Below are 24,091 nucleotides of genomic sequence, written 5' to 3'. Positions count from 1 at the left end.
TTTCTTGAAGTGCAGGACCCACATTTTAAGACAGACTACAAGATTTCCTTAAAGATAAACGTGGCTGTCCCTGGAATTACCTGCCAAACAGTACAACAATTTGCCACACTCTTGTCAAGGAAACTTGCAACTGAAACCGCTAAATGTTTGCTTACCTGGAAGACACAGCCCAGGCAACACACTTGCCAAATTCAAGTAGGGGTTGGTACTAAGTCGGATTTCTTTTGGTGGTTCTCCTAGCAGTGAAGTCTGTTTTTTCAAGGGAGTCTGCAAAACAATTGGACAGGTTAGTTTGCATTACAGTCACACAACGTTTGTCAGAAAAAAAGGTAAGTGTCCCAGCAGGATTCTGAAAAAAGCTGAGCCCTGTGCAATGTAACAGGAAAACTTTTACAATAAATACTGGGGACAACTACCTGGACAAATTGCCTGTATATTTTTTCTTGCCAAATAATTTCGTAGGAATGTTTCTCTTTAGACTGTAAGTTACTAAAGGGTATTAAAAAATAAAAAAACAAAAGAAAACCTTTTATATTCAAGTAAAGGAATAATAACCACCATAACGACTCCAGATGGAGGGAGTTAGAATTAAGTAGATGGCCAAGACAAAATCAACTCTTTTCACCCAGAGTCACAAGCAAATAAAAGCCAAATGAACCCTGGACTGGAGAGATGACACTGGCTGCAACCTGCCACTATAACACATCTTACTGATCACTCTATTTATAACCCTGTAGTTAAAAGGGGAAAATGTTTATGAGTGGAAACGAAGTGTCAGGACTGACTCACTCCTCCAGACCACCAGAAGTGTTTCCTACAAGGGATCAGGAGGGGTATCAGCTTATTTCCCTTTACCTTCTGTTAGAACAAAGAGCAGAAATAAGGATGAAGTAGCTACAGCAAGTCACTTGTCTGAAATACACAGCTCACAGACGTTATACAGTATTCTACTCCACATGTATTCATTTTTTCAAAGCCCATTAAGGAAAAAAAATCCATTATGCAGAAAAAGAAACAGTTAAAACATCTACCAGGATTTCAAAAAAGGACTCTTCCTGATAAACAAGAGAAATAAATGAATTATCTAGACTTCTATTGGTTTAATTACATTTAACTAAATGAAACGCTGAAATAAAACACTGATTTTATATATTTTATCCATGTGTATCTAAAATTCCACTTCATTACAGTAAAAAAAAATATTTAAAAAATGAGAAGTGTACTTTCTGAAGTAGGACCAAATCTGTCAAAGCTGTCTAACAAAGGCAGACACCAACACTGTGTATAATCTAATCAGATGCTTCAGAAAATATGTAAGGAAAACACAGATCTGATCTGAATTAAGAACATGTTTTGCCATAAATGTCAAAGTATTTATGGATATTATAAAAAAATAAATTCTGTTAATGACAGGAAAAAACTTCTGAAAAAACTAGACCATTCTTGTTCAACTCAAAGCCCATCCCATCATCCTCCCACCCACTGCCTTCAAGGGAATAAATATTAAAACTGATACGGACTAAGAATACCTCGGGTATGGATTAAAAGTGGAAAATTTACATACACGTATATACACACACCCCCCCCCCGGAAACCCAAAGGCCCTACATACCACCAGAACTGCTCCTGATTAGTCATGAAATTCAACCACAAGTTCCATTTTCAGTCTTTAAAAGGGACATTGCCCTTGAGATAATTTCATCATCAAATACTACGAGGCACACACATGGAAAAAAGAACCCTCCAGCATTATAAAAAGATTCCTTTGTTAATTCATTGGGACCACCAAAGAGCATTATTGTTCTCTCCCTATAATTCATAACGGGAATGACCTTAAAATGTCTCATGAATGATCCTGTGATCTAGCAAATTTTATAGTGAAGAACTACAATAAGCAGCTACATTTAACTCTTAAGCATGTTAAAATAAAAAAAGAGAAAATCCACAAACAAGAAAAAAAGAAAATATTTGTATTCAGTGTCCCTTACCCCCAAACTGGTCTCGGTACTTTTCAGCTGGTTTTGCTGTTTGGCATGTCCAGCCCGCAAAGCTCCCGCAGAAAGATTTGTTAAGGTCTGATGATAAGGCTGTGATCCCGAGACAACCGCTTCGGTGGTCGATTGTTTATCTGGAGCATTATTTTGCCCTGGTATAGCTTGGCCAACAATGTGCTGATTTGGGAAGAATGGCAGCATGCCCATCCCTGCTGCTGCTGTTTGAATTGGAGGCAGATTAGATGCTGCAGTCAACCATAAATGGAGAAACCTTTCTGTTAGACAAGATTTATCAGTACATTTTGTTTGTGGTTTTCACTAAGTGATGAGAAAAACATTGAGATCTATTTTACAGCTGTCCCAGAACACTGGATTCTGATGATAGTTTTTATTCTTTTACCATCCCAGGAGCAAACAACTCTATTTAAAGCTAATACAATAGAAGAAAACTCTGACTTTTCTAAACATTCACTATAATAAGTTACTTACTGTTTCCTTTCACGTTCAAAAAACCTGTGAACAACATCCTACAAGATCCTGTACTGGAATAGAGGGGAAAAACCCCACCTCAACTGGCATTAGTAAAATGCTTTTTACAAACAAAAGAGCTAGAAAGTATTCTCCAAAATTAAAATCTAGACATTCAGAATAGGTTTATTCCCCGTCCCTCCCCTCACAAGCTTTTCCTTGCTCCTGGTTACTACCATTACTCAGACCACTGCAGTGGAGGAAACAGAAAAGATGCACTAAGCAGTATCACAACTGACCTTTCCTCATAAAAATTGAGGTGCAGAAATTTGCGTTCAAAATTGAGATCCATCACAGACTGGATGTTAAAGCTCTATTGCTTCATGAAATGAATGTACAAAACCTATTAGCGGTGCCTCTTCAGCTACTCAGATTTATCTGCTTTGAAACAACAAAGCCCAAAATTTTGGCCCTAAGTAAAAACATATTCCAAGTGTCCTAAAAATGGTAGTAACTGAGCACACAGAATATTTAACAACCTGCAAATATGCAACCAGTGCCACAGTGTACTACTCCTTCCCTGACAGATGAGAGAAGCCAGGCAACAAGGCAAGATATTTCAAGTTTGTTTCCTGCTTAAACCAGGATGTTACAGTTGGTTATATAGATATATAACATTTTACCTTAACTATATGGCTCTATAATAGGCACTATTGTCCAGCTCTCTGCCTACCTTACTGTGCAGTGATACGGTTCAAACATATTATGGCTACAGTGGGAGAAAGTAAGGTGCATAATTTCAAGCTGAGGGTTTCTACTGATATAAAATAAAATGTCATTTACACTTAAGAGCTTCTCCACGGGTTCCCATGCCTGAACTCACTGATGGCATCACTCCTATTCCCAGGACCGTCTGAAGTAGCATCGTTGGAGGTTCCCCCAGCAAACCTGGTTTCTATAAGGAAGAATAGAAAATTCTGTAAATTATTAAAATAATCTGTAGCTATTTCTTACAACTTTCATATTCAGTTAATCTTTTTACACACACTAAACGGTTAAATTATATTAGATGAAAAAAATTCTTTGTTTTAGCAGTTATAAGAATGTCCAAAGACAAAGTCAAAGCAATAACCTTACACTATTAGCCTGAATGTTTTCAACCTTCATCAGCTGCTGCTGTGGCAATGGCAGGTGGGCAGGGCTCTGCAGCAGTAGGTTAGATGTACTCCCCAGAATGGAACTCTGTGAAATTAATAAAAGAAGTGTTAGTTGACAGTCACAGAAAACACTACATCCTTGAAACGTTTTCAGATGATACTGCTTCAAGAAATGTAAATTCTGAGTTCATACAGCAAAGGAAAATAACTGTTTCCTCCACAGAACTAAATTTTTGCTTCATTCATAGAAAGTTATTTCGAGTTCTTTTAACCTCTCTTCCTCCTAGCCCTTTTTTCCACCTCACAACCACAAGTATGCTTTCTGAGGGCTTTTAAAGCATCAAGAGTTACTCCAAATACAATCCAGACTCCACTGCAGCACCTGCAGACAGATGAGATAGGGGAGTTACCTACAGTGCCAATAAGAAAGATGAGACACAAGGACTTCAGGGGATTACGAGCTGTAGGAATAAGGACTTCATTGTTTGCTAACGTTGCCTTGCATTGCAATTCTGAGACATAATCTCTGCCAAATATCTATACAGTTTACAGGACTCAGTTGTAACCAGCAGGGACTCATCCCTTGCTTCACAGTAACCATGCAGTATCTTTATTTTCAAAGAGGATTATCCAGGTATGTTTTTCCCCCCTTTAGTGGCAACTACCTACATGAAATTCTATTTGAGAACCACTAAAAAGCTTACAGATCACAGTGCCTACAGATTTTCAAATCTATCAAACAGTAATATTTTTCATTCAAAAATTCTGGATTAGTTTGTCATCAGAATTGAGTCACTGAATCAACAACTTTGAGGCACCACGTTCAGACTCTACTACTGGTACATTCAGCATTATGTGCTCTGGCTAGCACAGTGGCTTGAAAGAAACCTTATGTCCACTCTGGATCACAAAACCACACTATGATTCATGCTAGCTGAACACCAAAGCTTGAAACTGTCTTTCTGGCAGCAGCTCCTGAGCATGATCTGCCAGGCAAAATATAGGTCGCTCTACAAATGTTTTTGTACAGTGGTGCAAGAATAGATATATGGGACACTGACTGTGTCAAATCACAAGTAGAGCCTTCCTCAGATTTTTTTTGTAATCTCCTACATAGGAAGGATCACCAAAACCAGGTAATGAAGGTGGAAGTCAAAAAGATGACAGCTCTCCCGACGCACGGTTCTGCAGATGTCGCAGCCTCCTGCAAAACACCTCACAAATATTTTCAAGCCTACGCTGTATCTGTATGTGGTAGGGTCACATTCCCCAGCGAAAACCCTCTTTGCCCATAGTCTGGTCTTCTGGACTCAGAAATGTGCAGTACAAAACAAAAAAGAGACAGCTAGATTAGTTAGGCATCTGCTATTTTAATTGTCTGAGTGATTTCCAGTAGAAATTATCCAGGGCTGTTTATTGTCACCAATACCAGTGGTTGTTCCTTCTAAACTTGGTGAAGTCAACAAAGAAAATGTATGAGTTCAATTTGCAAAACTTTCAGAAATAGAAGAGTGGAAATCAGGTTGGTTAGAATCCTCAAAAGAAAGTCTCTGGGTTAATAAAGATTTAATAAACTGCTGGATGACTCAGGAAAACACATAACTGAGTTCAAAATGCATTATTTTGGCACAAGATAACTGTAACTAAGAGAACTTAAAAGAAAGAAGTTGAAAGTCACGCTACCTCCAGAGCTGAAAGATTACTGAGTGAATAACCCATTTGTTCACATTCCCCTATGCTGAATCTTTTATTATCAATTATTTTACAATGTTGTGGCATCATCACCCTAAAATTACGGTTTCTTCTCATTATATTACTTTACAAAACCTTGAATATAAAATAGCAAAACCAAGACACACAGGAAGCTGAATCAGTGTGTGACTGGGGAGGTGGGGAGAGAGTCAAGCCAAGACGTCTGTTCCTCTATCTTGTGACAACACTGAATTTTGAGACAATAAAAACAGTGAGCTGGTTCTCTGGCTTTAGAGAAAACTCTGAAATAAGTCACTGAATAACAGGAAAATGTGCCTAATAGAAGGAATTGGGATAATCAAATCACTGTCAATAAAATTCAGGCTATTACACAAGGTTTGGAGTTAATTAAATAACAGGAAGCTCCCTGGAAGAGAATTAAACTTGTCTCTCTAAAGAGAAAACATGAAATTGTTTGACTCTCTTAAGCCAAAAAACACTGGATCATCATCAATCACACTGTTAACTGTGTAAAACATGCCTCTCTCCAGCTGTGATGAGAAAACATTCACATTGCCTTCCAAGGAAGCATAGACTCTCCAAGACTGAAGACAGAGCAGCAGTAACTAAATATACCAATTGAAAATGTCATTTAAATAAAAGAAGTACAAGCAAAGAGTGATGTATTTTTTTCACTGTACAGGACAAAAGCAACTCATTTGATAGGGAAAAATTAAGTAGTATTTATTCAAAATGAATATATTCCTCTACCAGTATCTCTGCATTTTAATTTGGTCTTTTTTTAAGATCTGTAAGCCAGTGTTTGCCAAAAGAACAGCAGAAATAACTACTAATACTTAAGGGGATTTTATTTTTCAAATGGGAATTTCTGAAACATCAGAAAAATCATTAACATCAGAAATCATTAAGTCAAAGCAACTGACTCCAGCCCCTCGTAGGTACTTAGGAAAATCTCCGCCATGAATATTAATATTATTCTGTGATTAAAGGCAAATTTTGGCTCCTGGCAGAGCTGGAGAAATCTCTGACAGAACCTCAATCCAAGGCGGAGGCCAGGCAGGCTGCTGGCCAAGTGCACTGCTGCAGGGAGGAGTTCTGGTTGTGGGTGCTACTCTAGCATATTCTCATCTCCAATTTCTAGGGCAAACTCATCCCAAATATCCTTTATGGTATCTGTCAGAAATCCTGGTGTCCATCTGGAATTACAGATACTGTGAGAACACTTTAAACAGCTTATAACCTTGGGGGTTCTTTGACTAAGAAGTAACATCTGCAAATCACTATTTTTTATGGCATATATAGCACATTTTGGTCCCTGCAAGTTTTAAAATGAAGATAATGATACTAAGCATGTTGGCTTGAATAAGATAAAACAAACAAGTCTCTGCAGGAAGCGTGTATGAGCAGCTCCAAGAGAAATGGATGTGCCATGCTGCTCGAGCTCTAATTTGAAGAGGATTATTTTTGCCAGTAATGGCCAATTGTCTCTACATCAGCAAGTGTTAGCAAATCAAAAGCTCATTTAAGATAAAATAACTCACTTGTGGATAGTAAGCACAGCCTGCTCTTACGTCCCCATAGCCATCTCATAATACAGTGCTTTTCTTACAGATAGCTTTAACGAGAACACTTGATTTCAGTTGTAATTTCCTAAAACTTTGAGAACATTTTTCAGTTAAGATCTCTACAAATATCTGTTTTGACAAAGGTTACTTTGTCACATACCTGATGAACTTTATTCAACTGCAAAAAAGGTGGGCCAACTGCTGAATTTATGAGGTGAGGTAAACCTGCAGACGCTCCAAGAACTGCTGTAGAAACACAAGAAAAAGTTGCAGTGTTTTATAAATTAGGCAAGTAAAAATCTTTATGAGAGTTATTCTATATTTTTTAGATTTGGTTTCCAGAAAACTTTCCAATATACTAAAGGTCACTATAATGAAACCTTTCAATACATCCAGCTTTGTTCTGCAATTATGAGAGATCAAATGTACTCTCAAGGCGCTCCTCTAAAGCTGAGTTTCACTCAAAGATGCAGAAATGCCTGCAGCTGATGGCAAGACCACAGCGTTATCTGAAGTGCCTTCAAACGTCAGCATTAGCTAGAGAGTTTCTTCACTAAAGTGGTCACTTCACACAATTTCTGCGTTATCTTCTGTCAGTAGATTATGTCACCAACTCTCAGCTGTCCCCCACTTGACTCTTCAAATTATCTGTTCTCATTCCTGTTCTTAATACTTCACCATTTGAAATGTGATAAGATTGTTTTTTACATGTTTATGCACATCCATCCTAATGAGAAGACAGATAAGTGTTTCTGGCTAACGTTGTTATGAAATGCTGTGTACAACTATGGCAGCATCCCAGTGAGCAACGATTTACACTGGAATCAACAGGAGAAAGACTCAGGCTGCAATTCAGATCTAGAATCAGACTGAAACTTGCCATTTTAATGATGTCTGCAAAAGACATTTCATTTTAAACCCATTTCTAATATAAACATTAAGAGACCACAGAGTTAATATGAGGACATTTTTACTCAAACACAATAGTGTAGCAATCCACCTCTTGCTTTTCCTTTCATAAAATATGAAAGTGTCTACACAGACACCCTGAAACAGTGTCTGCACAGATTTTCAAATCATATTCCTGCTTCTCTCCTTTGCTGAAAGCCTTGTATCACCGAGAACAGGGTTTCTTTTTTTAACTCTGTTTTAAACCAACTTACCAGGTTTAACAGCATGTCCACGCAACTGGGGCTGCAGCAGCATTTGCAGCATTGCTGGATTATTAAAACTTTTCATAATCTGCACTGGATTTGGCTCTGGAAGCAAGCCTTTCCTGTTGTTCCTCATCTCCAATTAAGAGAGATACAAAAAACATCAGAATCAGGAGAAAACAAAGGATACATTTAAATCCCTCAAACTTGTGTGATGGTAAATATTTCAATTTACACAGAAAATAATCCCAACATGTCCTTCCCTGTTTCCTCCTCCTTTCCATACTCCTCCTCCCTCAAATGACACACCTAACAAACTATTCCCCCCAAACTTCAAGCATATTACTTTTCCTGAGACACATTTTTTTCCCCTTAAACCAAGCCAGTGTTCTCAATAAAGGAGAATGTGAAAGGCACTGTTAGCACGACCACCACATGCCATCTTATAATAGCACCACTCATCTCTCATCAAGATGTGGGCTAAAGCTAGCCGAAGTAATGAGACTGTTCTGCTTCTGCTTTTAAGACAGCTTCATGTAACACTTATCACATCCAATTTTCTAGGAAATAAGTTGATAAGACATGTGGGTGTAAAAAGCTTTCTTCTATATCAAGCATGAAATTAAACTATTTCTCCTACCTTGAAATTTACCTTAAAACTGACAAATTCCTGCCTCTCTGTTCTCAACCATTTCAGCTTGTCAAATGACTCCATTTACAGTTACTTTTGTTTTGAACTGGAACAATTTCTCACACAGAAAATTAAATTTGAGTAAAATCCCAGAGCTATAAAAGTTTAACTTTGTGATATCTTATGGCCATATCTTACCCTTCCTCCTTGCAGAATATGGCCATGATTTTCCCAAAAGCTTGGCTCGTTTTCCTAATGCAGCTGAGTCCCTCTGACCCAACTCAGGCCGCTCATGATGTATCAAACTCATTTGAAAACAGATTTGCAACTCTCTTACCATCCTTTGTGCTGCTATAAGTGCTGCTAATGTGCTTCTGCCCGGCGCTCCTGGAGCACAGTAGGACACCTGGACTCTCTTTCCTTTGATGGTCATGCCATCCATGGCTTCTTGGACTTCCTCAGCCTGCTCTGCAGTTTCATACTCAACCACCGCAAAGTCGCCAATACAACTATCTTCATCCTGAGCAAACTGAAACAACAGTTCACAAGACACTGAACAAAATGCAGAATTTCACAGAATCAACCAGGTTGGAAGAGACCTCAGGGATCATCGAGTCCAACCGTTGCCCTGACACCAGGAACTGCCTTGCAATATTTTCACCTGTCCCTTGCAAAATACTTTCCAAACAGTTGACACCCTATGTTCATGTCTACACAAATTGTATGTTTCTTTCTCAGATGTGCTAGATTTAAGTTGAATATCACAGCTTCATATTATATTTGGCACGCATGCTCTACCTGCTTGATTTACCACCTTCATTTCAATCTAATCTCATGGAGAACCTGAGCTATGAAACGTATTTTTGAGTGTGTTGGAGCGAGTTCAGAGGAGGGCGACCAAGCTGGGGAAGGGTCTGGAGGGTCTGACCTCCGAGGAACGGCTGAGGGAGCTGGGGGTGTTTAGCCTGGAGAAGAGGAGGCTCAGATGTGACCTTAGTGCAGTCTACAACTACCTGAAGGGAGGTTGTAGTAGAGTGGGAGTCGGCCTCTTCTCCCAGGCAACTAGCGAGAGGACAAGAGGACACAGCCTCAAGCTTGGCCAGGGGAGGTTCAGGTTGGACATTAGGAAGCATTTCTTCTCAGCAAGGGTCATTAGGCATTGGAAGGGGCTGCCCAGGGAGGTGGTGGAGTCCCCATCTCTGGAGGGGTTTAAGAAAAGCCTGGCCATGGCACTTAGTGCCATGGTCTAGTTGACATGGTGGTGTCAGGGCAATGGTTGGACTCGATGATCCCAGAGGGCTCTTCCAACCTGATTGATTCTGTGATTCTGTATTTAACACACATTTTCAGAATAAAAAAGGAATGAGAAGGAAATTTCAAATAGCTGCATGCTACAAGAATATTTATTTTTATTTTGCAGGATAAGAATTATAAACTCATTATTGTTCAGTTTTTAAGCCTCCAATAATAAAAATGCCACTCATCAGGCTACATGATAGTTGTTGAAATGTGAAACAGTGCAAATTCCTCTGATATATACTGCCTTTTAGGAGAACATGAGATCTGTGGCTGTATTTAATGCCAACAGAAGATGCCAGACTGATCAATCAAGCAGACTGGAAACAGGCTTATGTGTCAAACAATGCTCTGTCCTTTGTTGGCAGAGTTTTATAGTAGAATGAGCACAAAAAAAAAAAAAATGGGTGAGACGGCAGGGAATAAAGCTTAGCCAAAAATCTCCAGACCCCAAATGAACAGAATGATATGCTGATACTAGCTCTGATGTGGAAGAGAGGAGATCTCCTCTAGATTCCACTGGATAAAAACGAGCTGTTCCCCACTATTAGGTCCCACAAACTTACACTAACAATTGAAATATAAATTCCCTCGACATGTGAAAGTGCAGCTACCAGTATTCTTGCAAACAGATCAGGAATTTTTAAACTTCCCAAGTAAACAGGTACTAGAGAAAAGCCCTCTGTCCCTATCTAGATAACAGTGGAGACCTCCTAGTGACGATTTAAAGTTGACACAAGAAAGCAATTAGGTTTTCTGGTCCACCTTGTTGAAGCAAAGGACAAAACATGTTCCTCTAAGTCCCAGGAAATGCCATTTTTCTAAGACCCAAGTATAAATATCTGGTTTCAGCTCTTCCTGACAGAACGTTTCTATTGTCAATAGAGGAGAAATCAAATTTATTTCAAAAAATAGTAACTTTGGAATAAATTAAATAAATGAGAGTTTATTTCATGAGCTTAGCTAAGAATTTTAGGTAAAAGATCATATTTACATGAAAAATATGGCATCATTTACCAGCAGAACTAAGCCACGAAAGCAGCACAAGACAGCTGTGTTAAAGAAGCCATACCAGGAGATGGGCAAAATGGTCAAAGTGACCCTACGGGAGGGACAACCCGAGTGCAGGAGTGGTGTGAAGGCCGGAGTGGCCAGGACTACGAAACAGAAGGACGAGAGAGACTGTAGTCATGAAGATGTGAAGTAACAAGAGTGTGAATTAACATTTTAATTGTTTTTTCTGAAATGTATTAATTCTTCCAGGACAAGAGGACACAGCCTCAAGCTTGGCCAGGGGAGGGTCAGGGTGGACATTAGGAAGAATTTCTTCTCAGCAAGGGTCGTTAGACATTGGAAGGGGCTGCCCAGGGAGGTGGTGGAGTCACCATCTCTGGAGGGGTTTAAGAGAAGACTGGACATGGCACTTAGTGCCCTGGTCTAGTTGCCATGGTGGTGTCAGGGCAATGGTTGGACTCGATGATCCCAGAGGGCTCTTCCAACCTCATTGATTCTGGGATTCTGTGATTCCAGAAGTTTTCCAGACAAAGCACTCCTCCTAGTCGTTCACTATTGATATTCCCTCTCCACCCAGGTTTCTGCTCCCCTGTCCTCTCTTAGTTTTCCTCTTACGTCTCTACCCACCATGTCACACCCACGCTTTTTCCACAGTTCCTTGTGTCTTCCTCCCTGTCCTTTCTTTGTACTTAATTTTTAGCTCATCTCACTCATAAACCCATAATTAATTAACACTATTGTGATGAGAATTCATCCACTGTCTTCCCTTTTTCATCTATCAAATCCGAACTACTTGTTTACCTACCTCCACCCTCATATCTTCCCTCTCTGGAGGGCTGCTTTCCCCGTTAGCCCTTGGGGTTCGCCTCCATCACTCACTCATCACATCTGCAAACCAGCACCTCTGCTGCCTCTCCCCGCCACCCACAGAATCACAGAATCAATCAGGTTGGAAGAGCCCTCTGGGATCATCAAGTCCAACCGTTGCCCTGACACCACCATGGCAACTAGACCAGGGCACTAAGTGCCATGTCCAGGCTTTTCTTAAACCCCTCCAGAGATGGGGACTCCACCACCTCCCTGGGCAGCCCCTTCCAATGGCTAATGACCCTTGCTGAGAAGAAATGCTTCCTAATGTCCAACCTGACCCTCCCCTGGTGAAGCTTGAGGCTGTGTCCTCTTGTCCTAGCGCTAGTTGCCCGGGAGAAGAGGCCAACTCCCACTTCACTACAACCTCCCTTCAGGTAGTTGTAGACTGCACCCCTCGAGGCAGAGCCTCCCTTACCAGTCAGTACCTCTTGGATGCCCAGTGGAAACATCAGGCATGAGAGAAAATAAATCATATTTATTCTCTGAGAATCACTGAGACTAAATCATAAGTAAACCTATTTTTCTTCTATTATCATACTTCTATGATCTACCTATTAGTCTATTACACAGTGTATTTATACAAGTGATAGGTAATATAAGAACGTGCCAAGAATGTTTTCTTGGATATATTTTTGACTGGCTGCCTATTTCCTAATTCAAAAGCATACTGTTTAATTTCTGCATTTTATAGAAACAGGTATTTAGTGCCATTTACTGACAGAATGAGTACACAAACAGACCCTCCTCAGCTACACCAGGTGTGACCCATGTATCATTACGATTTAAGAAGGAAGGTAAAAGTCAATTTTTAAGTGCACAGTAGAATACTGTTAGTGAAGTTCTTTGAACTTCAGAATTCTAAAAGAATGTTGAAGAATTGTTGGGGGAGCTGATAACAGCCTCCAGGTTATCTGACAGCTGGAAAAACACCCCGAAGTAAAAGACTTTAAAAGATCAATCTGTTTAAGCTAACTAAACAAAGATTGAGCAAGTGACTTCATTACAGCATTTAATACCTTCCTACAGGAAGAAAATAGTGGGGAGCAAAGGCTCCTGAATCTAGTCGTCAGGGAAGTGAAGCTGAAGCCAGATCCATTCAACTGAGAAAACAGACACAAGTGCAAAATAACAAGAGACGGAAGGTTCTGGAAAAAGTTACTTCCAATTTAGGCATCTCCTAGTATGTCTGGATCAAACAAGTGTAAGGATGTGCTTTAGCCAGCTACAAATCACTGGGGCTCGAAAAGAGCGCAAGGGAAAATGTGATGGCCTGAAGGTGGTCAGACTAGACAGCCTGCTGGACCTTCTGGTCTGAGATGCTGAGAATCTCTGGTTACTTACCCATGAACATAATCCCTGGGCAGCCTTCCAAGAGACTTAAGTAAAAAAAAAACCTGACAACCAACTGAAATCATACCCAACTGTGTTGACTACAAAGGAAGCTTTCTTTCTACTGCCTGTTTATGGTATGCTGGTCTGCACCACTTCTAAGAGCAACATTTTATGCGTGGTCTAGTGTCTCACAAGCCATGATGACAAGGAAACCTTTACACTCACAAAGGCTAGTAAGGATCTACCTCTTCTGTATCTGCAAGCTTTCCAAAAGATGCACCACTTCTATCGCTGGCAAGCCCAGCCGACTATGAGATCCCAAGCCTACATCTTCTCCAGTTAGGGAAAAAACACATTAGATATTTGCAGAGGTTTCTTAAATATATTAATGATAAACATATAGATATATTTTCTCCATCTTCTAAACTGTTGCACTCGTGGTATTCATACACTCTGGCTTTCTTTACTGAGCAATAAACCCACCATCAACGTTTACTTTAAAAGCTCTCTAAAATATTTCTAAAATTATTTTCAATAAGATACATGAGGAGGGGATGTCTTATAAACATTTTACTGGCACTTCAGGGGAGCGGTCTCCTGCAGAATTCCCAGATGACATCGACCAGTCACTGCACATCCATACCAATAAAGCATCTGGACCATATCATATATTGCAATGCAGATGCATAACCATTCACTCCTTAAATGAAAAATAAAAGAACATGACAGCAAGCAGTGAAGACGTAAACACAGAGCTACTTAAATCACGACCACGGTCTTCCAAAAGATACAAATCCAACATACCTGGCAGAAAACAGGTTTGTACTTTACTGAGAAAGCTTGGATCAGTTCTTTTGAATCAGCGCAGTCTTTTTGCAATTTATCTACACAAAGGCACTTGGAGTGAATAAGATTTGTCGTCAGCTGGTTCACATCCATCCACTGTGCAAAGAGAGTGCTCTCGTCTAACTGCTTCCCCAGGAGTTCCAGCCTCGCCTTTGCAGCAGAGTCCTTCTTCATATATTCCACAAAGCCGTAGCCCTTTGAGTGGCCAGTAACTTCGTTATAGACCAAAAAACACCTCTCCACGTTGCCGTACGCACGCACAAGTTCTTCAAACTCTTCTAACGTAAATGAGATGGGCAAATTAGTAATGCACAGCAAAGCATCTGTTGGTTGGAGCTGCACGGATATTTCTTTTCCCCGAAGAGAATACTGGTGGAATTTCCGAATCGCCTTCTGAGCCTGCTCTCCATTTAACAGAGTAACGAATGCTGTAAGAGACCAAAACAAGTTACATCACCTACCACAGCTTCCCTCCACCTACAGAGGGGACTACTATACCTCTCCCTCCCCCCAAAACCCACCAGTATAAGTCACAGGAAAAATAAAGAGTTTGGCATTTACCCTGAAGATGCAATAGAGAGAGAGATATGCTGTAACATATATTTTTAAATTTCTCATTATCAACTGGATGTCATGAGTAATTAACTCAAAGAGTGACTAGTTCTGTGTCCAGTTCTGGGCCCCGCACTTCAAGAAAGATGTTGAGGTGTTGGAGTGAGTCCAGAGGAGGGCGACCAAGCTGGGGAAGGGTCTGGAGGGTCTGACCTACGAGGAACGGCTGAGGGAGCTGCGGGTGTTTAGCCTGGAGAAGAGGAGGCTCAGAGGTGACCTTAGTGCAGTCTACAACTACCTGAAGGGAGGTTGTAGTGAAGTGGGAGTCGGCCTCTTCTCCCAGGCAACTAGTGATAGGACAAGAGGACACAGCCTCAAGCTTCGCCAGGGGAGGTTCAGGTTGGACATTAGGAAGCATTTCTTCTCAGCAAGGGTCATTAGCCATTGGAAGGGGCTGCCCAGGGAGGTGGTGGAGTCACCATCTCTGGAGGGGCTTAAGAAAAGCCTGGACATGGCACTTAGTGCCCTGGTCTAGTTGCCATGGTGGTGTCAGGGCAATGGTTGGACTCGATGATCCCAGAGGGCTCTTCCAACCTCATTGATTCTGTGATTCTGTGACTACAGAAACACGGATACACACCACCTCACTACTTGTAACACAACAAGACTTTACATTTGGGAAACAAAAAGCAATTAAATTTTATACTGAAGTCAACACATCACTGATTCTACTGCATTTCTTCAAAGACAGTATCCATAAATTCTCACTTTGGGGTTACTGGATCTGTTCTGGGTTTTCAGTCTGTAAAGCATTTCACCCAGTCACAGAGTCACAGACTGGATGAGGTTGGCAGGGACCGCTGCAGGTCATCTTGTCCAACCCCCTGCTCAAGCAGGGCCACCCAGAGGTGGTTGCACAGGACCATGTCCAGATGGGTTCTTAATATCTCCAAGGATGGAGACAACCTCTCTTGGCAATCTTTAACAGTGCTTGGTAACCCTCACAGTGAAAAAGTGTTTCCTGATGTTCAGAGGGAAACTCCTACGGTTCAGTCGGCACCTGCTGCCTCATACCCTGTGAATCAAACTGGCCTGATTCCATATTCAGAAGCCAAATTTGCAAGATAATGGGACATCAAAGCTCAAATTTCTGCTCCTTAGAGGCAGGTGTCAAGAAACACCATTATCTTCATCACATCCTGACAGAAATCTATCACAGCTACCACATTAAGATTTTGTCCTGGAAACCAGGGTTGCCTCAGGAGATAGCCCAGGCTGTGCGACCTACGGCAATCTGGAAGGGTAGGAATATGTAGAGAAATATTTGTCCATTTCTGTATCTCAGTAGTGCTAAAAATCCATGAATCCCCTATTTAGAGAATTCATTTGTAAATGGAAGATCAGACTTAGAAAATTCAGGATTTATTTCATGACAGCTTCCTTCAAAGACTTAAATATTTCTTTAATATATTGCTTATGGCTTATATTACCTGACACAAGTGCATCTGGAGCTAGGTACATTTTCCTCTGATCATGTCACAGGCACATGTGGTTTATCCTAACAGAGGCCTCAGGACTAGTTTTGCAAAGGAAATCAGACAGCTGAGGTCAGCTTTGTCCCAAAGAGACCCTCACTAAGGGAATATGCCTCAGAGATACCATAGTGGACCAATCTACTTCTGTCTGACACCAGTAAAGTTTCCCACTCTGCACTGGCTTCGGTAGGAGGTGACAAACTACACAGACAAAAAAGGCACTGAGGGACAATCAAGCTGTGTGACAGCAGAGAAGTTGATGACTTCATACATGGCAGATGATGTTCCTCACTAGTCCCATCACAGAATTGAAATTTAAGACACTGGAAGATTTTAAGTTCTTACCTGTTCTTTTATTTCTGTCCACATAACAATACTTGATTTCATAATCTTTAAATAAGTCATGGATTTCCTGAAAGAGAAAAGTACAAGTAACATCAGATAAACAATTCACCAGACCAAATAAGTGTATAAATTCATCTTCACTTAAAAAAAAAACATAACAAAACAAACCCCAACATATTCCCAATAAACACAAAATCTCACCATAGAAACACTATCAAATATTTGTTTTTAAAAGAGCTGGTTATACTACTGCAACAGTGTTTTTATCTCATATAAAAAATGCCTTACTGAATTTGATTAATTTACTTTTCACTATATAAAGTCACATAAGCACAACAGGGCGTCCTGTTGACTGCCTTTTGATAAAGATGAATAACATCACAGTTCATTAAATAGCAAAACCCCCACAATTTCTCCAAAGCACAGCTAGCGTAGTCAAAATACCACACAGACAAGAAATACCCACAACATCACATCACGCAGTTTACTAAGGGCAGGCAACGCTGTCACAAAATGCAACAGTTGCTTTAGTTTCCTATAACTGCTCACGTTCACTGTAACGGATTTTCACTCTTTTAATAATGAATATTCTTTCAATCAGCAGCTAATTGTGCCCAGAATACCCCCTGCAAAGTATCCTCTATCAATTACTGAACAGATGCTCAATGAAGAATCAATCCCAAGAGGATTATTTGCTCCCACTAATTAACAGGGAGAGAGCAGGGGTGGGGTAGGAGCAAGTGTAAGAGGTGTGTACCAGCTTGCTATAGGTACTCCCCAACAAGGTGTATGCACATAACCCACAAACTATTACCAGTTCAGTGGTGAGAATGCAGAGATGAACATTAATCACTCCCAAGAAGAAACTATGAGTCGTAACGTGGTAGCAAAAGCCCACCTGAGTAAGCAAAATAATCAACCAACTTTGTCTGAAGTTTAATTGCAGACCATTTCCAGTAGCCCAGTCTACTTGCCAGTTTGCTAATTCAATACATACAGCCTAGAGGTTAACAGGGTTCTCCGTGACTGGTATCAGGTGCATCCCTTTCAGTCAAGCAAACACCAATCTCTAGTTTCACTAGTTAACAGCTGTCAAATACTACATTAATAAAACATGGCAGCGTTTCGCAAGCTACCAGCCATCTCTCCAGCCAACGTCTCTCATCGGACGCGATAAGGATGTGGTTTCTGAAAAGCAAAATACGCCAGGCACGGTTCAAAGAGTCCAGTCAGGTAGGAGATTTCACTGTGGACATCCTTCTAACGAGAATTAAACAGAAGTTCATCCTCAGTCATGAGTGCCTGAGAAGACACTTTCTGCACAGTTTTGTATAGCTCAGCTATACTGTGGCACTGAAGACTCTGAAGAAGTTATTTCTGTCCCACTTCGAAAAAGGGGGACATATTTACCTTTTTTGTTTAGCCTGGAGAAGAGGAGGCTCAGAGGTGACCTTAGTGCAGTCTACAACTACCTGAAGGGAGGTTGTAGTGAAGTGGGAGTCAGCCTCTTCTCCCAGGCAACTAGCGATAGGACAAGAGGACACAGCCTCAAGCTTCACCAGGGGAGGTTCAGGTTGGCCATTAGGAAGCATTTCTTCTCAGAAAGGGTCATTAGCCATTGGCAGGGGCTGCCCAGGGAGGTGGTGGAGTCACCATCTCTGGAGGGGTTTAAGAACAGACTGGACATGGCACTTAGTGCCCTGGTCTAGTTGCCATGGTGGTGTCAGGGCAATGGTTGGACTCGATGATCCCAGAGGGCTCTTCCAACCTGGTTGCTTCTGTGATTCTGTGAAGAGTAACACTGAAAGTTTTATATGATCATTAAGTAGCAGGAAATACTATCTCAAACAGCTCTGAACACTCTTTGGAAAGTCATCTGTGAATCAGATGATTCCACAGGATTTCCCAGTAACTGAAACTTTAATTGGGAGGGAAAATAGCCTGTAGTGAACATATCTTTATGGGATAATCATGTGAAAAATAATGAGAACATGATGAAGATTTAAAATGAAAACCTAATTTAAGCAAAGTAATTTTTGTAAAGATTTTAACACCGATTTCCACAGGTTGTTGTAAACAGCACCAGGTTTGTGCAACGGGCTCTTCCAGGAAGGTGCTTGCTCTTGCGTTCTCATGGCCCATGGCAGGGCTGGACCTTTACCTGCGGAACTGGGTTTGTGTAGTATTTCAGTGGAAGTGTTTTTCACATAAAGACTTTCTGTGACAAAAACAAAACACACCATGCCGACTCTTAAGCAAATGTATACTCCTTCTAATTAAAGAGATAGGTAAGTATCTGTGTACATTAAACTAAAATTCTTCATCATATTTTCAGAAGTGCTAAGCTGGCTTTTGAACTCAGGCTCTTCTCTAAACTTTACCTTCAACACCTTTCAACACTTAGGCCTGTTGGAAAAGAACAAACACTACTACTGTCTTAATGTTGTTAACAGTTTCTATTCCCAACAGCTCAGAGCAGAACTGTCAGGGAAAGCAACATGAACCCTGCACCCGCTGCTCCTAACCAGGTTCAGCCATGCACCACCAAACGCCGTGCACCAACAGCACTGGACGGAGTTGGTCCCTCTGGTGTAAGCAGTTAGCTGGTGTTTGGGCCAGGAAGGAGTGTTTACTCCGGGAGGAGAAATGGGTCATCCAAGTCAGGTATATTCTCTGGTGCAACCCTATTAACTTGCAAGGAATGTAAGCAGAGGGCTGTTTCCTTGAGCACAGCAGAAACAAACAGCCGCAGCTCGTCCCCTGTTCCCGGCCTGCCAGCTCATGCACCCAGGGAGCCCAGCCTCTGCACCCCCAGCCCAGCCACGCCAGGACCTACTGCCACCACTGCACACCCCCATGGAGAAGCCGTCAGTCCCTACCCATGCTCTGCAGCAGGAAAACCTTTTGCCCTCCCCGGGTCAGCCCTGCCATGGCATTGCCTTCTGCTGGGCAGCCACGCGAGAAACGCAACGCAAGCGCTCACCATTTATCACAGGAGGTTTAGCAAAGCAGTACTAATAAACCCAGTGGTGGAACTTTGCTGTGAGGGTGGTGAGACACTGGCCCAGGTTGCCCAGAGAAGCTGTGGCTGCCCCCTCCCTGGCAGTGTTCAAGGCCAGGTTGGATGGGGCTTGGAGCAACCTGGTCTGGTGGAAGGTGTCCCTGCCTGTGGCAGGGGGTTGGAACTAGATGGGCTTTAAGGTCCCTTCCAACCCAAACCCTTCTGTGATTCTATGATTCTACCACACATGAGCAGTGGCTTCCACCCCCAGCTGCCACCACTTTGCCCACACTCACCATATCCACATACAAACTACTTGTATTTGTCCCACATAACGTTTACAAAACTGCTTCTCCTAAAGGATTTTTTCCTCTTTTATAAATGAATGAATGCACTAGTCTAAAAAAAAAGTGACTGACAATTACCACAATAATCATCATTTAACTGCATCATATTAAGTCTAAACAAAATGGCAACGAAAGCACAAGGTCTGGCTGCCATGAATGTCATGCACTGAACATCAGGCTAGGTTATATTTTGACAACAAAAACTGTAAGCAGTTATAAAGCTATCTGTCAGACATACAGCAGTCATGGATCCTGTCAAGTTTCCACCACCAACACCGTTTATAGTGGTGTGTATCTTGGCCCTTCATTATTGCTCTCCTAGGATTGACTCTTCTCCCGGGCAACCAGCGATAGGACAAGAGGACACAGCCTCAAGCTTCGCCAGAGGAGGTTCAGGTTGGACATGAGGAAGCATTTCTTTTCAGCAAGGGTCATTAGCCATTGGAAGGGGCTGCCCAGGGAGGTGGTGGAGTCCCCATCTCTGGAGGGGTTTAAGAAAAGCCTGGACATGGCACTTAGTGCCCTGGTCTAGTTGCCATGGTGGTGTCAGGGCAATGGTTGGACTCGATGGTCCCAGAGGGCTCTTCCAACCTGACTGATTCTGTGATTCTGTGACTTGGTGCTGAACCAGACGTAAAATTCAGCACCAACTCTTTGTGTGTTTGTACCTGAGCAAAGTCCCCACCAGGCAGCTCCCAGGGGACATATCCCTGGTCAATGCAAGGATGATATGTACCACAGGAACGGAGAGGAGGAGAGAAAAGGGAGGAGAGAGCTTGCTCACAGCAACAGCAGTTGCATAAACACATGGGCCAGGCCAGCGGCTCCAACTAAACATCTTGGAACAGAAATGTAACGGATAATACTTAGCTACTATACAGCCCCTTAAAACTTCAAAGTTCTTAAAAGCAGACTTTGAAAGTTAGTTAATCTTATCCTCAGTAAAAATTAAAACCCTAACTAAAAAATAATCAGTTCATACTTTAAAATTAGCAGAAAAAGCAAAATCAAATATATTAAAGGGAGTTTAAGAGAAACCACTAGCAAATACAGGCTGAATATACTTTAAAAAATATATTATTTACTATTATAAGAAATTTGGTCTTGAAATACTTCAGTTCTTGGCCTGTCCTGTCTTGGGTAGAAAAATTGGCAACATGAGGTTTTTACCATATACTATCAATCTGAAATTTGCATCTCTCAAATGGAAAGAATGCCTTCGAGAGGATCTGTCTTTATGCTTTATTACCTGCATCATTTTAAACGCAAACAAGAGTCATTAACAGGCACATTTGCCCTATTTATCAAATTAGTATTTTTTCTAATAAAATCAGCTTTTCATAGCCACGATCTCATAGCGTAAGAAAAGAAATAGGCGAGAAATACTCAGTCATCACGTGGAACAATATACAGCACCCTAAACCCAAGTGTCTTTCTCCCTCTAGATGTAATACTGAATTGTGTTATTCTGGCAAGAAAAATATTTAACAATTCTAATGGCACCTGGCCAGATTTCCACAGTGTTTCCAATATAAACACTGTACAAGCCTGGTCTATAACTTGGCTCTCAGTAAGTAGCTGAAGGCCTCAACTTCACATGCATGTTCTTGAAATGGGAATCAATTATGTTTTAAGTAGTTGAGCTAAATAACATGTTTGGCTAACCAAGAAGTTTTAAATCATCTCGTAACTAAAAGAAAAAAGGTAGCAAGCAAGAGAACATCAACACGGTTTAAAATAATCTGTTACTGAGGAAAAATCCCAAAGAGTGCTGGAGAGTAAGGAGTGGAGTATACAGCACCAAGAGGGTTAGGTAACAAAGCACAAGGACTGATGCAAAGGGCAATTTTAAGCATCTCCTGTCTGCTAATGACCACAGAGGTCCTCAAATTTTCACCAACTGGGCACTGTCTGCCAGATAAATCCTCCCTTGCTTCCAACAAGCAAAATTTCAAAGATTGGACTCACCATACCATATAGTATGTTCTCTTCTTTGGCAAATTTTCAAGCTTTTTTTCCAATGTTGCGTTAAACGAAGTTCTTAGATGAGCAATGGCTGTAGGATCAAGTCTAAGATGTGTAGCAGATGTCTACGTGAGGTGTGGCCTAAAGCTTCTGCTCAGCACATTTCCTCTTCACTTCCACCAACAGTCACAAACTACGAAACTCTAAATAAAATCAAGCCTGTAATTCTAGTCCATAAACTAGAATTTTCACCTTTGGGGTGAACCTTTTCACCTTTCACCACCTTTGGGGTGAACCTTTTTGTTTGAGAATTGACTCTCACTTTTGTAAGATCATACCCTCCACAGATCTTTAGTAAATAATATAAGAAAACATTAAGAAAGAAGAAAAACAGTTTCTCAGTAAACTTATGATGGACATGGAATGAAAAACATATATCTCTGATCTTCCAGAGACATATTTGTGTGTTGATAAGAGGAACACTATGGGACTGGAAATTAATTTCATCATCTTGGGTACACTGGGCGGCATGCAAGCTAAATGAAAGATGAAAAAGCCATAGAAGAGGTAACATGAGAGAGCAAGAGCACAAAGCAGAAGCAAAGCAATAAAGAAAATCAAAAAGCACGTACATCCTAAGGCACGAGAGCTCCTCACTACCCAGCAAGTATGCCTTTCATGTGCAGTCAGTGTGACGGAGGACTAACTAAAACACAAAGGCCCCTTCTACTTAAACGTCTGGCATACACCAGAGTGGGAGAGAGTACTTCCTCAAATCATCACAGTTCATTAAAGGCTTTCGATCAAAAAGGAAAATTGTGGCTAATCCAGGGAGAAAGAAGGGAAAAAAAAAAACCCAACCCCACCAGAAATAGCATCATGGTAAGTAGTGATTTGTCTTTTGATCAGGAACAGACACCAGTGAAAAAAACTGGATGGGTACATCAGGTCCCAAAACACCAAATAAATCCCCATCCCAGGTGGACTGCACCAGTTTCTTATCAACACCTAAATGTTTCATCTTTCTTTAGAGTCTGTCATGCCAAAGAAGAACGACAGGGTATTAAAATAATTAATCAGCCCTACTTTACTTCACGTCCTACATTAAAGTAGAACATTCCCTCTATAAGGTTTATTTTATAGCCTCAGATGTTACAGAAGAAAAGCAGAAATGTGACTGCAATATGGTGGCATTTAAAGATAAATCAAGCACAGAAAAAACCTGGTGGAAAGCAAGTGCAACTTCTGCACCACTGGCTCCTTAGCTGCAAAGGGGGGAATCTAAAAGCGAACAGCCCTTGTGGGTCAGCTCATCTTGGCAGGGAAGATTGGAGATTTTGCTACAGATCTCAGTAATGACTAGCAAGGAAGACAGCCCAAGGTCTGTTCTTTCTAACTCCCCTCCATGGGATCCGAACTGGTGTGCCAGGGTACCAGACTGCTGATTACGTCACATTCATGAGCTACTGCTCCTGTGGAAGTTAATCAGACATAAATAAGGAACCACTAACAGTGAAAAAACAATGACTTGGGGGAAATGAAAAACAATTCTTCTAATCCATTGGGGCAATTACAAAACCAAAACAAACAGAAGCTGACTTGCCATACAACACTCCAGCAAGATAAAACTTCCCGTTTAGTAAGGTACAACTTCACTTACACTCTGGTCATCCTGAAGTTCTTGGCAGCTCTTTACCAGTAAAGGAGAGAAGAAGTTATCGCTTCCTTCCCTCCCTCTGCCCAGAGCAGTCCTCTTGCCTCCCAGAGCACTCAGAGCAGTTTTATGATAGTTCCAAGGACCTTCAATTTGCAATGCATGCCTTTGGACACTGCAATTTCACAGAATCGACAGAATCAACCAGGTTGGAAGAGACCTCTGGGATCATCGAGTCCAACCATGGCCCTGACACCACGCTGTCAACTAGACCAGGGCACTAAGTGTTCAACACCATATGCAAGTGTGTTCCTCGCTATTGAAACGGATTAGTTGATTCATCAGAGATGACAGTTCAGGGAGATGCACGCACAACAACGCAGTCACAAGAGACGTCCAACCAAGAGACTGCTAATTCATTGCCAAGCATTGACCAGAATAAAACAAATGACTGCAACCAAGCTCAACTCTAAGTGTCTTTGTAAAAATTCTTCTTACAAACATCAGTCTTACCACAACACTGCATCAGAGGATATTAATGCTAATAAGAACAGACCCTCTATCTGACCTTTTTAAAAAAGACCGACACCAATGGGACAATCTTGCCTGCCTTACTGTAAAACATCACGTATCACTGCCCTGCCAGGATTCC

At 41.3% G+C, this 24,091-nt stretch overlaps 1 protein-coding gene across 2 annotated transcripts in view; it reads right to left on the bottom strand.

Moving 5' to 3' along the window:
* The window catches only part of RAVER2 (ribonucleoprotein, PTB binding 2), a 35,482-nt gene that overhangs the window by 7,002 nt on the left and 4,389 nt on the right, over positions 1-24,091 (bottom strand). For both annotated transcript variants that reach the window (XM_068406439.1, XM_068406440.1), the window contains exons 2-10: positions 16,473-16,539; positions 13,999-14,468; positions 9,020-9,211; positions 8,061-8,187; positions 7,058-7,143; positions 3,600-3,704; positions 3,306-3,417; positions 1,989-2,239; positions 156-267 (exon numbers count right to left, since the gene is read on the bottom strand). In XM_068406439.1, coding sequence (XP_068262540.1) covers positions 156-267; positions 1,989-2,239; positions 3,306-3,417; positions 3,600-3,704; positions 7,058-7,143; positions 8,061-8,187; positions 9,020-9,211; positions 13,999-14,468; positions 16,473-16,539 — 1,522 coding nt within the window. The remainder of the gene's footprint in view (positions 1-155; positions 268-1,988; positions 2,240-3,305; positions 3,418-3,599; positions 3,705-7,057; positions 7,144-8,060; positions 8,188-9,019; positions 9,212-13,998; positions 14,469-16,472; positions 16,540-24,091) is intronic.

This window comes from Nyctibius grandis, chromosome 8 (assembly GCF_013368605.1).
Source record: "Nyctibius grandis isolate bNycGra1 chromosome 8, bNycGra1.pri, whole genome shotgun sequence".
Taxonomy (NCBI): domain Eukaryota; kingdom Metazoa; phylum Chordata; class Aves; order Nyctibiiformes; family Nyctibiidae; genus Nyctibius; species Nyctibius grandis.
The sequence above is the reverse complement of the archived record's forward strand: the minus strand, read 5'-3'. Positions and strand labels throughout refer to the sequence as shown.